The 12,673-nt window shown below is 37.7% G+C and overlaps 1 protein-coding gene across 1 annotated transcript in view; it reads right to left on the bottom strand.

The window, feature by feature from the left end:
* Window positions 1-12,673, bottom strand: part of MYH15 (myosin heavy chain 15) — a 128,492-nt gene that overhangs the window by 76,396 nt on the left and 39,423 nt on the right. The window contains 5 exon segments of the mRNA XM_074319470.1: window positions 2,783-2,870; window positions 3,508-3,568; window positions 6,224-6,360; window positions 6,901-6,903; window positions 7,718-7,891. Coding sequence (XP_074175571.1) covers window positions 2,783-2,870; window positions 3,508-3,568; window positions 6,224-6,360; window positions 6,901-6,903; window positions 7,718-7,891 — 463 coding nt within the window.

Below are 12,673 nucleotides of genomic sequence, written 5' to 3'. Positions count from 1 at the left end.
GAAAAAATTATTACATTAAGTTTTTTTTGTTTGTTTGTTTTTGTCCTAATTGCTGCATCTTTTGATTCAAAGAGTTAGAATTTGTGTTTTCTACATGATAGGCACTAAATAGTCCACTCATTGCCAGCCTGGCGGCACTCACAGTACCCGTCATCTTACATGGGAGTCTTCAAATAGAATTTACTTGAAATTCCTTTAACAGGGAACAAACCTTTAGTTTGCTGTTAGTCAAGATTTTATAAGCAAATACTCCCAGAAGAAGAAAAAAAATACATTTTTGCTAGAATGCAAATGGCTGGTATCATATTTATTCACCAGCCAAACACCAGCTAGAGAGAAATAAGAATTCAAAAGGAAACTGCCACCTCTAAGTAGGGGAAAGGGATTATAAAAAGGAGGAATTAAAAGAAAGAATAAGATGGCACAACAACAAAATTCCATTTACTCTATTGCCTTAGGAAGGACTGGACAACATTCCAGCCTATATTCAGCACCTAAGTTTTATTCTATAGTATAAGCATCCTCTTATCACCTCCTCTTTCATCGAAAGAAGCACTACTATAGCAGTAATCTCTAATAGAAGCCTTTAAAAAACCATCGAAGGAGCCACTGAATCTGGCTCTCAGCAAGTCTTCTGGAAGAATTCAAGCAGCATTCTCCCTAACACAAAACCTTACTTTAGTGTTATAAGAAAAATGGAAATAAGATGACTCTGCGTGTGCCCAGAGTCACAGCAATAAACTCTAAGCCATACACGATATTCCTGTACTCCAATCCCTTTCATAAACAGAAACATGATACATAAGAAGTGACAAAAGTGAGGCCCTATGACACTTTAAAAATCGAGCACACTCATTCCCTTTAAGTACATGTGAAGACCTGTTTTGACTAGATCATGAAGCTTTTCTTATAATTTTGTCTTGTGACTTAAGGAAACAAAAAACAAAGTCCTGCTGAAATCAGAGCTGACTCCATGGGCGGCAACTCTAATAGGTACCAGAATTACTCCAAAATAGAGGCAGCTAATTAGATTCCTTGCTAGATGGAAGCAATGTCCCTAGATGCATTCAGAAACCCAGCTGATACGAAACAATGAGGCAAAAATATACAGCATGAATGAGCATGAAATGTTTGCTTTGCAAAACCTCAAACTGCAGCTTCATTGTTTAGCATCACACTTTCCTAAAATAGGTCACAGACTGTCAAGATCGGGGCCTTAATTATAGGAGGTTAATAAAAATGCAAGATACTACAGAACCTTGGAAATCAGAATCAGCAACATCTGGCTATATATTTCAAGGGTGATTAGTGCTCTGAAGACATAAGTGCTTGTCAAATACACAACTTTGAAGCTGACAGCCTCCAACCAAGCTCAATAGAAACTTGTAATTCCAGCCAGAAGGCTAGAAATTTCTAAACCCATGATATAGGCAAAGCAAGCCAAAAGCAAGCCAAGGTAATGTCAGTAAAAACTTTGTTTTGACAATTAAAGGCATAAATACAAATAATAATTCACCACCACCTTCCTATATCTCATCATTCCTCTACTCATCAAAAACAATGTACTCATCAAAAAGTATCCACTCACCAATAAGCCACAACATGTGAACAACCTAAGTGTCCATCAACAGATGAATGGGTAAAGAAGTTGTGTTATATATATATATTCAGTGGAATATTACTCAGCCATAAAAAGGAGGAAATCCTGCCATATATAACAAAATGGATGGGCATTGTGCTAAGTAAAATAAGTCAGAGAAAGACAAATATCGTATGACATCACTTATATGTGGAATCTTAAAAAGAGAAAAAATACACCACCAAACTCATAGAAAAAGAGACAAGATTTGTAGTTACCACTGGTGGGGATTGGGATGCTGAAAAACTGGAAGAAGGTGGCACAAAAGTACAAACTTTCAGCTATAAAATAGATAAATACTAGGGGTACATATACAACATAATGACTATAGCTAACACTCTTGTATGGTATATATGAAAATTATTAAGAGGGTAAATTCTAAGAGTTCTCATCCTAAGAAAATAACTTTTTTTTCCTTAATTTTCTTTTGTATCTATATGAGATGATGGATGTTAACTAAGCTTGTGGCAATCATTCCATGATATCTATAAGTCAAATCATTACGCTATACACATTAAACTTATACAGTGCTGCCTGTCAATTATATCTTAATAAAACTGGGGGGGAAAGAAACACAAAAAAACAAAAACGAAAAAAAAGTATCCGCTGCCCAGAAATACATACCTAAAGAGATGGGTACTATTAGGGAGAGGGAAGATATTAGCTCTGGGAAGGAAGACTAGAAGGAATTCTTAACAATTAGAAATGGATTTAGGAACTGTCTTTATGGTCAATTTAGATAATTCAGACCAAATAATTTTCTTAATGCTGATATATCTATCTTAATCCTCCAATTGACTACTCAAACCCTTTTTATTATATGTTGCCCTTGTAGACAATGGCAAGAAGCTCATCCACGTTTTAGCATGAAATTCAAGAAGAAATTTAAATGGTAATATCCAGCATTCTAATGTTATGCAATTGAGCCTGCTTTGTGAAATCCTTCTGTAAATCCACTTGAATCTCAATTCAAAGGCAATCTTGTGGAGTTTCTAAAGGCCTCACTTTTAACTTACTTTCATTTTTTTTTTTAATCTGAAAATCAACCCTTCTATAAAGGAACTGGTAAATGTTTCTTAAAAGGACGTTCCACAAATCAAATGTATACCCTTAGTATGGATTACAAAGAAGTCTAGTTCTTACCTGGCATTTTGTTTACATTAGGATTTATGTATCTCACAAAATGGGGTGCTGTTGATTTCAGGTTAGTCATAAATTTACTTAGATTTTCCTAAAATAGACACCGTAACAAACACAAAATCACTTTGTAAATCACTAACAAAATTAATGCACCTCACAAGTGTCTCCAATTCTATCAACTTAATCTTAAAGCCAAGATGCTTACCAACAATAAAACAATGAATTCAAGATTCTTCCCTGTTTACCAAACATACATGATTTCTTTCCTATGGCAAGTCAATATTTATCTGACAGACATGGTTCTGCTGTAAATCATATCTACCTGCTTTGAATTTGATAGCAATAATTTATGGCTGGGCAATAAAATGGTTTGAAGAAAGAAATTGTTTCTCAAGTTTTCTGTCTGAAAAATCTTTATCACATAGATTCTGCTTAGTCCCACTTTGAGGCAAGGGAGGGGCCAGAGTCTGTAGCTGAGGGTAGGGAGACAGCTTAGCTTTCCATTTGGCCAACAGCAATTTTGGCAACTGTGAGTTGTTATGAGCCAATATTCTCAAAAGCTAACAGTGTCCACTAAAGCCAATCAATATTAAAATAAACTTCAACTTTTGCAACATGACTAACTTCAGATACGTTATATTCTTATTTGAAGATGTGAAATTTCAAGTAAGTAATAACATGAAGATTGTGAGGCAGGTAATATATGAATAGATGCAATTAAAAATTACTTTATGCAGAGATGCAACCGTTCGGAATGAAGCTCCTTTCTTGCGTTTTTTTCTTCCCAAACTGTAGAGCTAAAAAAAGAAAAAAAAACATTTAGAAAGCTCTTTTTTGTCACATTACCATACCCTGCTGATGAAAGCATAAATTTGTCAAAGTTCTAGAAGCAATATGGCAATATCTACAAAAGCTTTAAAAATACTTATGTCTCAACACAAAAAGTCTATTTCTAGAGCTTTTCCTTAAGGAAATAATGAGGCAACTGTATAAAAACACTCAATGCAGCATTGTTTAGTCATTACAAAAGAAATATGCAAAAAATAAAATTATCAATAAATGTCCATCAATAGGAGATTGGTTAAATTATGAAAGAGTAGGCATACAATGAAACACTTCAACCTTTTAAATGATTATGTGGATCCATATAACTGCCATGGAAAGATTTCTAGGATTTACCTTAAGAGAAAAAGGAGGTTACCAAATAGTTTGTATATTATGATCCTGAGCGTTTACACATGTTTTCAAGAGTCGTTGTATTATGGGTGGCTATATACATAAAAAATGTTGGGAAGAGTATACATAAAAATGTTAGCAGTTTTTATCTATGTGAGATTATACATAATTTTTATGTTCCTCATTTTAGTTTTTCTGTATTGTCTGTGTTTTTGGTAGCACTCATATATTACTTTTATAATTTATAAAAAACAATCTATTTCCATTTTCTTGAAGCAAAAGAACTTAAGCTAAGCCAAATTGTTTTACAAACATCTGTATAGTAAGTACTAATTCACAAAGATGAACAACAACAAAATCCAAAGGCAATCTGGAGAAAATAGACCAGCTATCAGTATGGAAAACTAATAAAATATTCTTTCTGCCTGAGTAGCAACTGTGCTGAGGCAGATGTCACAAAGTTTAATTAGGATCGTCCTATTGACTTTCCCCAGGCCCTCCAAGTGAATCACTTGACTTCTTTGTACTTAAGTTTCTCCATACATGGAAAAGAAACACTACTACCTTCCATTACTTTTTTGCTTTAAATAATAACTGGTTTTAAGTACTTGGTTTCCTAGAAGCAAGTAAGGTTACAATAGGCAATTTGATGTTTGGGGTCAGAAACTTAGAGGCAAGTAGTTTCAGAGGGTGCTTAAAGGATTATGAAAAAGGACATTCTGGATAATGCTTTCCTATTTCCAAAGAACATAGCACACCCTGAAGAGTCAGAAGACGGTTTCCTCTCTAATTCTCTGCCCAAACCACTCTCTGATCTCTTCTGATCAGAAAATTACTCATCTGGGAGTCATAAGCAATGTGACCACTATCTCACAGACCCCTCTGAGGTACTTGAGAAGCTATTCGAATCAGTAAATGCGCTGCCTGAAGATGATCAGTGTCCACACACAATAGCTTCCATTTCTCAGCTTCCTCTCGAAGCAGGCCCACAGGATTTGGGTACTCTCCTGAATTATGTCACTAGGTACTGATGAAACCAGGGAAAGTAAATTATCTCTCCATTCCCTGACCACGTCGATCAGCTGATGGGGGTCGGGCGTTAACTTGAAGCTGGTGTAAGATAATAGGAGGGTGAGAATGTTAGGAGCTGAGAATACACACCCCACTTAAAGAACAGCTAGTATACTCTGTCCGGTTGCCATGAGGACATCTGAACCCAGGCTGGCCAGATTTTCTCATAATTTCAAAAAAAAATAAATTTTTTAAAAAGGAAATCCAAATATGTATGTGAAATCTTCTGATGTTTTTAACCTGTGTGGACCAAACAACCATGTTTGAAGGCCAGGTTCTGCTCAGGGGCTGCCAGTCTGTGATTTTTGATATGAATCATGGAGCTTCCCTCTGTAGCTAGCATTAAGTCCAATTGTGAAGCTGATGCTAGTAACTTGGGCTCAGTATCTGCAAATCCTTTGTATCGTGATGCAGAAGTCTGAATTGCATACTAAATATGAGTAGCCTGTCCATCTCTCTGTTTTGTTACCGGGAGACAGTGAGAGTGGAATAGGCACCTGACGAGGTAGCAGAGGTCCTGCTTTCTATATTTCAGAAATGGCTTTTCCATTTAGATTTGTGAAACTGGGACACTGCTTAATTTTTCTAGACATGTTCTTGTAAAATAGGGAGAGAGTTCCCTCTATATGTACCTGAAACGGTCATGGCAAGGATTGAGTAAAATAATGTATCAGAAGGGCTTTGTAAATCACTAACTACTAAACAAGAGTGGTTATTAGTTAGTCAATACATGTTTATGGAGTTCCTGCTAAACAGGCATTTCCTACATGTTGGAGGCTACAATTGAACAAATCAGACCTAATCCCCGCCTTCATGAAGCTTAGAATAGCCACCATGTTGTTATAATATAAAAGCACTGTGAAAGAGAATTCCAAGATGTTTGGGTAACATATATTAAAGGGACTTGTTATTTCCCCAAAATCATTTATCAAAATATGGTTTGCTGTTCTCTCTTTGCAGCTGGGTAGAGTAGACAATAAAAGCAGGCCAGAGCAGGCTCCTTGAAATATGTCTATGTTCGAGCACCATTTCCCTGGAGAACCACCAGCCTGAGGACAGAAAGGCTAATAAGAGGGGATGAGTCAGACCACAGGGAGCAGACACAGCTATCACAGGAAAGAAGCAAGGAGTGTTGTAAACGCTGAGGCAGCCATGGGTTCCATTCTGAGGCTGAAAAATGAGGGAAGGCTTTTTGACTCACCACTGTCAGTACTGATGTAATTTTCAAAAAGGTTTGCCAGGAGTCTGTTAGATGACTTCTGAAATACAGCCACCACTGTTTCATTAAGAAGGTCTTTGTTCTTTTCAAGCCAGCCACTGATGCTATAAGGCACCTTTGGAAAGACATGCAGTTTAGGTGGCAAAAGAAAGGAATACATAAATTAACATAGCAAATTGTGCATTCCTTTAAAAACAAAGTCACAAATTATATGAGTCCTTTAACTTTAAATCAGTTTGATATAACAATACTGAATAATACTCCAGAAGTCCATTGTTCAACTCAAAGAGATTCTCTGGCTTTATGTTTCAGAAAGAAAGAAAGAGAACGAGAACAGGAAGGGAGGAAAGGGGAAAAAAGGAGGAGGGAGGGGAGAGGGGAAGAAATGGATGGTATTTCCAATGGAAACAATTCACATCAGCACTCCTTTATAGGCAAGAACAGATGAAATAATCCAGTTGTCTCTGACACACAATAAGCACTGAGAAAGAAATATCAGCAATTATAATGGCATTTTACCGTAAATATCATAATTATTATTCAAGAATATCAAAGAAGAGGATTACAAGCATATCTGTACAGTTGGCAGTTCATTTTTCAGTTGAAGTATTATTTTACCTTTTATCAGTTCTCTTTCTGTTCCATCCAGAATCACTGACTAGAAACACAAAAGTAGGAGAAAAAAAAAAGGGACACACACACACACACACACACACACCTGTGGGGAAATGAGAAGAAGCAGTGAGGGTCATCAGAAACCTTCGTTGGCCGTAGGTTGGAGACCATTACTTCACAGTGACTACTTCTTTATGAGAGAATTAGGAAAAAAAAAAAAAAAAACTTCAATAAAAAGGTCAATGGAAATCACTCATTCATACAATGTTAAGTTAAAAGAAAGGATAAATAAGGAAAAACCCATGACTTTGACGGTTTCCATGACTTTCTGAATTTCTTACTTTGAGTTGGGTGACTGTCTATTTTGAGATTTTTGACCTCTGCGCACATGAAATACTATTATGATGTAGGTATTTCAGGGATAGTCCAGTGGCTTGAGTGGTTGGAGTGCCATGCTCCTAATGCCGAGGTCACTAGTTCAATTTCCACATGGGCCCAGTGACCTGCACCCTCTACAGCTAAGATTGTGAGCAATGGCTCTCTCTCCCTGGAGCTGGGCTGCCAGGACCAGTTGGTGGGGCCAGGAGTTGGGGGGGTGGGGGGGGAGGGGAAACGGAAGAAGGGGGGAATATATATATATATATGTATATTCATATATATTCATATATATATATATACACACACATATGTATTTCATTTCCTAAGTGCTAAAAGGCTACAACAACTTTTTTTCTGGAACTTAGATTTATTTTGTTCATCTCTTCAATTAATCTGAACTTTACTTATATAGTATCTAAGGACTTGGGCTGAGTGCTTTTGAAACAGTCAGGGCTGGAGGTCTAGAGGTAACTTAGCACTCCTGCATGACGGCCAGGTTCAAAGTGAGCTTCATAGTCCTTCTTATCAGGCTTAGGCTTCTGGAAATAAACTGACTTTTCAAAATGGTTGTCAAAGAGCTTGGTCTTAAAAGTCACATCTGTAGCCTGAGGAAACATACATTCCTCTTCAAGGATGGAAAAGATTCCCATTGGCTGTTGAAGATATACATGAACAGCAGATGAAAAAAACACCAGTACACAGTCCTTTCAGTAGAAGGTCAGTGTAAATTCTTTCCCAGGAATCTAATCAGTTGCCGAAGGGAAGAGATAGTCACTACATATAAATACCCATCATCCATTCAACAAATATTGATTAAATACCTGTTAGGGGCCAGGCACCAGTAGGAGCTGGCCATGTGGCCATGAGCCACATACACAAAGTTTCTGTCCTCAGGGTGCTCACATTCTACTGGAACAGACAGACAAGAGACAAGTACACAAGAAGATTAATGACTTAGTTTTACACAAGTGATCTGAAGAAATCATGCAAAGTAAAGAGATAGAGAATGACCAGGGGCAGGAGAGGGCTGAATAAGAGCTATTTTGGGCTAGTGAGGTAAAACCTTGTGAACTGAATGAGCAGAGCGAATCCTAAGATCTATATGAAAACTTTGGGCAGGGAGACGAAGAGTGCACAGTCCTCAGGCAGTGGCACACTTGGCAAGGTGGAGGTCTTGCCAGAGTCAAGAGTGGACAGAGCAAAGCTAATCGAATGAAGCACGTGACTACAAATCCGAGAGGATCGTATTGGATCCCAAAGGTCTTACAAGGCCATGGTAAGATATTTGGATTTTAAATGTAATTGGATACCTTTGGAGATTTTTAACATGAAATGACATGATTTGATTTATGTTTGAAAAGGATCGTTTACTTAGAACAGAGGTTGGTGAATGACATACAGCCTATGGGCCAAATTTGGTACGTGGCCTGTGTTGGAAAGCCAGCTAATAATGATTTTTGCATTTTTAAAGCACTATAAAAACAAAAATAGGATGTGTGATAGAAAACCTGATAATTCCTATCAGAAAAGTTTCTCTCTATAGGACCATATAGTAAATATTTTAGACTTTGTGGGCCATATAGTCTCTGTACACCTCTGCCATCAACTCAGCCCTTTCAGCCCTGAAAGCAGCAATTGACAATATGTAAATACAATGAGTGTGACAATTTCCCTTTAAAACTATTTACAAAAACAGGCTGCAGGCTGGATTTGGCCTACAAGGCTGTAATTTGCTGACTCCTGGTCTAGACTAGTGATCCTGTTGGAGGTTGTGATAAGTCATTGAAATGTGATATTAGTTGAAATTAGAGCTGGGTCACAACTTGCCAATGGATAGAATGTAGAGCATGATGGGAAGAAGGATGACCAGGTTTTTGGTTTGATCAAATGGGTAATGGATGCTTCTATTAACCAATATAGACTACATAACCATTGGGAAAACCAGGTTTGGGGACGGGGACGGGGGTGGGGTGGGGTGGGGGGAAATCAAGGATTCTTATGTTTGCATATGTTTTTGTATATTTGCTTATTCATTTGTCTACTCCATGAATATTTTTAAGTCCCTTCATGAACAAATCACTGTACGAAACACTCTGGGTTATTAAAGGAGGAATCAGACATGGGTTCTCGTTCCAGAGCATTTAGCCAAGAAGACAAGACATGCATGATATGTAGACTACAAAGTAGACAAAACAGAAGTACAGATAAAATGTCATGATAATTCCAAGACAAAACATGAGATCTTGACACAACAACATAAATTTCATGATTCTCTACCAACCCTTTGTACCTAAGAACCATAGGCTGTCAGGTTTGGGAGAGACACTAAAGATCTAGCCCAACCACCTAATAACAACTTGAATTCCCTTCTGAAAATAAGATTAGCTTATGCTTGAATATTTCCATAAAGAGAGAATACACCAACTTCAAGTCAAAGCTCTGGATGGGTGACATACTAAGATAAAACCTGCTTGCAATTCAGAATCTTTTGTTTGAAATTAATCCACTGGAGCTGATACAAATGGGTCTAATTCTTCTTCTAAGCAGTGGATCATCAGATATTTGAAGAACATATTTTTTATCTACCTGTCATTCTAATACATGGACTATGTTTCTCTATCTCTTGTTTATTCTCATAGATATAGAACCTACATTTTATAGAAAATGTACTGAACAACATTCCACCAATAACTCTTGTACTGAACAATCCTGGGACATCGTCCTTCATCTCAAGCACCTGCGTGGAGAATGATATAGCGAGTAAATATGTGAACTGTCCTAAGTGGGGACAAAATATTCTAAGTGAAACCTACACCTGTCTTGCTCCTGGCAGCACTGACCTTGTGGGTTCTTGGAAAAGTGAGAAATGAGAAAGAGGAAGATGAGGAAAACACAAGGGAGAATGATAACTTAAACAGTGGATTCACTGGTACAGTTCTTGGAGGCACGGACTCCATCTTGTACCATGTATTTTCCCCTCATGCCTATAGTCAATCCCCAGTGAAAACTGGAATTAGTCATTCAAAAATTTAAGCATCTCCTGGGATAGTGTCTCTTAACAAGAGGGTTGTGGCAAACTCACAAGAAGTGGCAGCCCCTATTTCAGGCAGAGTCACCTTCCATGCATGAGAACTGCCATTTCCCTGGGACTCCTCTGAAGCCAACTTCCATTTAGGGGTGAATGGAAGTTTTACATGAAACAAGTAGGTGTCATAACTCGTAAGAACTAAACCACTGAGGATGGAAAAACACTCTTCAGAGTCTTCTCCATTTCTCCAGAACTCAGGAGGTATAAAGCTTCTAATAAATGAGATCTTCCAGCAAAATAATTTCCAAATAGGTCAAAAGGTCTTCATGTTCCAACCCATAGCATCAGTTGTCCTATATTGCACAGTAAAGGGTTTGAGCCAGTAGCTCTAACTCAGAATCTTAGTGCTTAAACCTCTCCAACTTCAAATATAATCAATTCTGCCTTCCTCTCTTTTATGTCTGTCACTTTCTTACTGTTGCCATTTCAGGACCTGTCTATTACTCACCTGGACTACTATAACAGCTTCCTAAATGTCCTAACTGTAGCCTTTCCTTCCATTCCAAACACCATACACAAACCCACCCAGTTAAACACAAACAGCTCTATTGCCCAATGCAGAACCCTCCTTGGCTCCCCATTGCCTAAAAATAAAGCACAAATTCATTAAAATTCCTTACGCTCTAACCCTCCTTTTTAACTTCTAGCTACTCCTGTCTGTATATTCTAAGTTCTAATTAGACCACCTAATATTTTGAAACATAGAGACATCCTGTCTCTACACCTTTGCTTTCGCCAGTCCTTTCACCTCCTAACTTCCTCTTTACCTGCTGAAATTATACGCATCCCTTAAGAACCAGCTGAAATTGTACCCCCCTTCCCACCATGCTTTCCTAGATTTCTGCACATAGAGGTGACCCCTGCTCTTCTGAGCCCTGTGGATCTTTGTCAGTGCCTTTACTGCATTTATACTGACATGACACATATTTTTACATTTATTAGACTTACAAACCTCCTACTTGACTGCATACTTCCTAAGGGCAAGTGCTATTTATAACAAATGCTTAAGTTTTTTCTAGCATTTAATTCAGTCTTCTACACAGTAGCGTGGTATTAGGCCTAAAATTAAGGCCCAAAATTATGTGTGCCTTTACATTAGGGGAAAACCAGGAGGACCTCAGATGACCTAATCACAAGTTTCCCTCCCCAATGTGCTCCAGTGAATAAGGTCCCCATCCAAACAACCCTCCTCATCATGGGACCAGGCAGAGTGCCTGCTTGTCTTTGAGAAATGGGTTTCAGTTCCCTGACAGCCCAGGAAATTATTCAAATGAGCCAATCACATCCTCCAATAGGAATCAAGGGTCACATCACCCTGTTCTTACTATAAAGCCTGGCTTCCACAACCCCTGCTTATTCATTCTGTTCCCAGGTGCAACCATCATGTAGCCCTGCTTGGCACGCAAAGTCCTCCTCCCCATAACTCTAGGGCAGGAATCCCCTCACCAGTGGGGTGACAAGGAAGTGATCAAACAAGTTACTTACTAAATAAATTTACTTGTTTAATTAAAAACAAACAAACAAAAAACAGTAATAGTTTTGGTATTAAGACATCATTCTGATTACACCCTATGTTCTTGAGTGCTAGGATGACGCCTCTGGTTTGCATTTCTCAGAACCTTTAGCATAGTAAGTTCCAAGGTGACTAAAATATTAAGTCCTCAGCCAATTAAGTTGTTAATCAGCAGATGAACACGCAGACATACAGGTTTGAGCTTTGGGGGCTGGGCTGCTTTGCTGTGGATAATAGTCAGGCATAAACTGAGTTGCAAACAAAAAAGCATGACGCTATATGTTTAAAGAAATTATTCTTATGCATACAAAAGAAAATTAGAGTTAATGTGATTCCTCTTATAATAAAAACATGAGAATTTGCACACCCTAAAAACCCCCCTTGGGAGGCAACAACGCTATTGCCAAGATACTACCAGGATATAAAATATTTTAGAAATTTCTTTGGGATATCTGACACCATTAACTACTGGCACATGGAAATTTCTCGTTGTCTGATAGTGTATCATTTTATAAAAACAATAAAAAAATACAGGCCTAGTCAGGCAAATAAGGTGAATAATGTGATCAAGCTAAGTAATACAGTTTGGACTCAAGAACTGGTAAGATGATTAGTATTGAAGCTAATTTTCTCTCAAAGCTGGTAACATTCTAAAATGTTCTCCTAATCGCCATTTTGTGACAGACTTTTTCCAAAAGGGCTAATTATTGCAAGATGGAAGTACTCTCTCAAGGTGACTACAATGAATGGGCAACATGTTTTTAAATGTATAATTTTGGATTTATTTGTTTAAAAAATAATAGAAATAATCTCTTTACCAATACCTATGTAAAA

This window comes from Rhinolophus sinicus, linkage group LG01 (assembly GCF_036562045.2).
Source record: "Rhinolophus sinicus isolate RSC01 linkage group LG01, ASM3656204v1, whole genome shotgun sequence".
NCBI lineage: Eukaryota > Metazoa > Chordata > Mammalia > Chiroptera > Rhinolophidae > Rhinolophus > Rhinolophus sinicus.
Note: the sequence above shows the minus strand (reverse complement) of the source record. Positions and strands in the feature narration are given on the sequence as shown.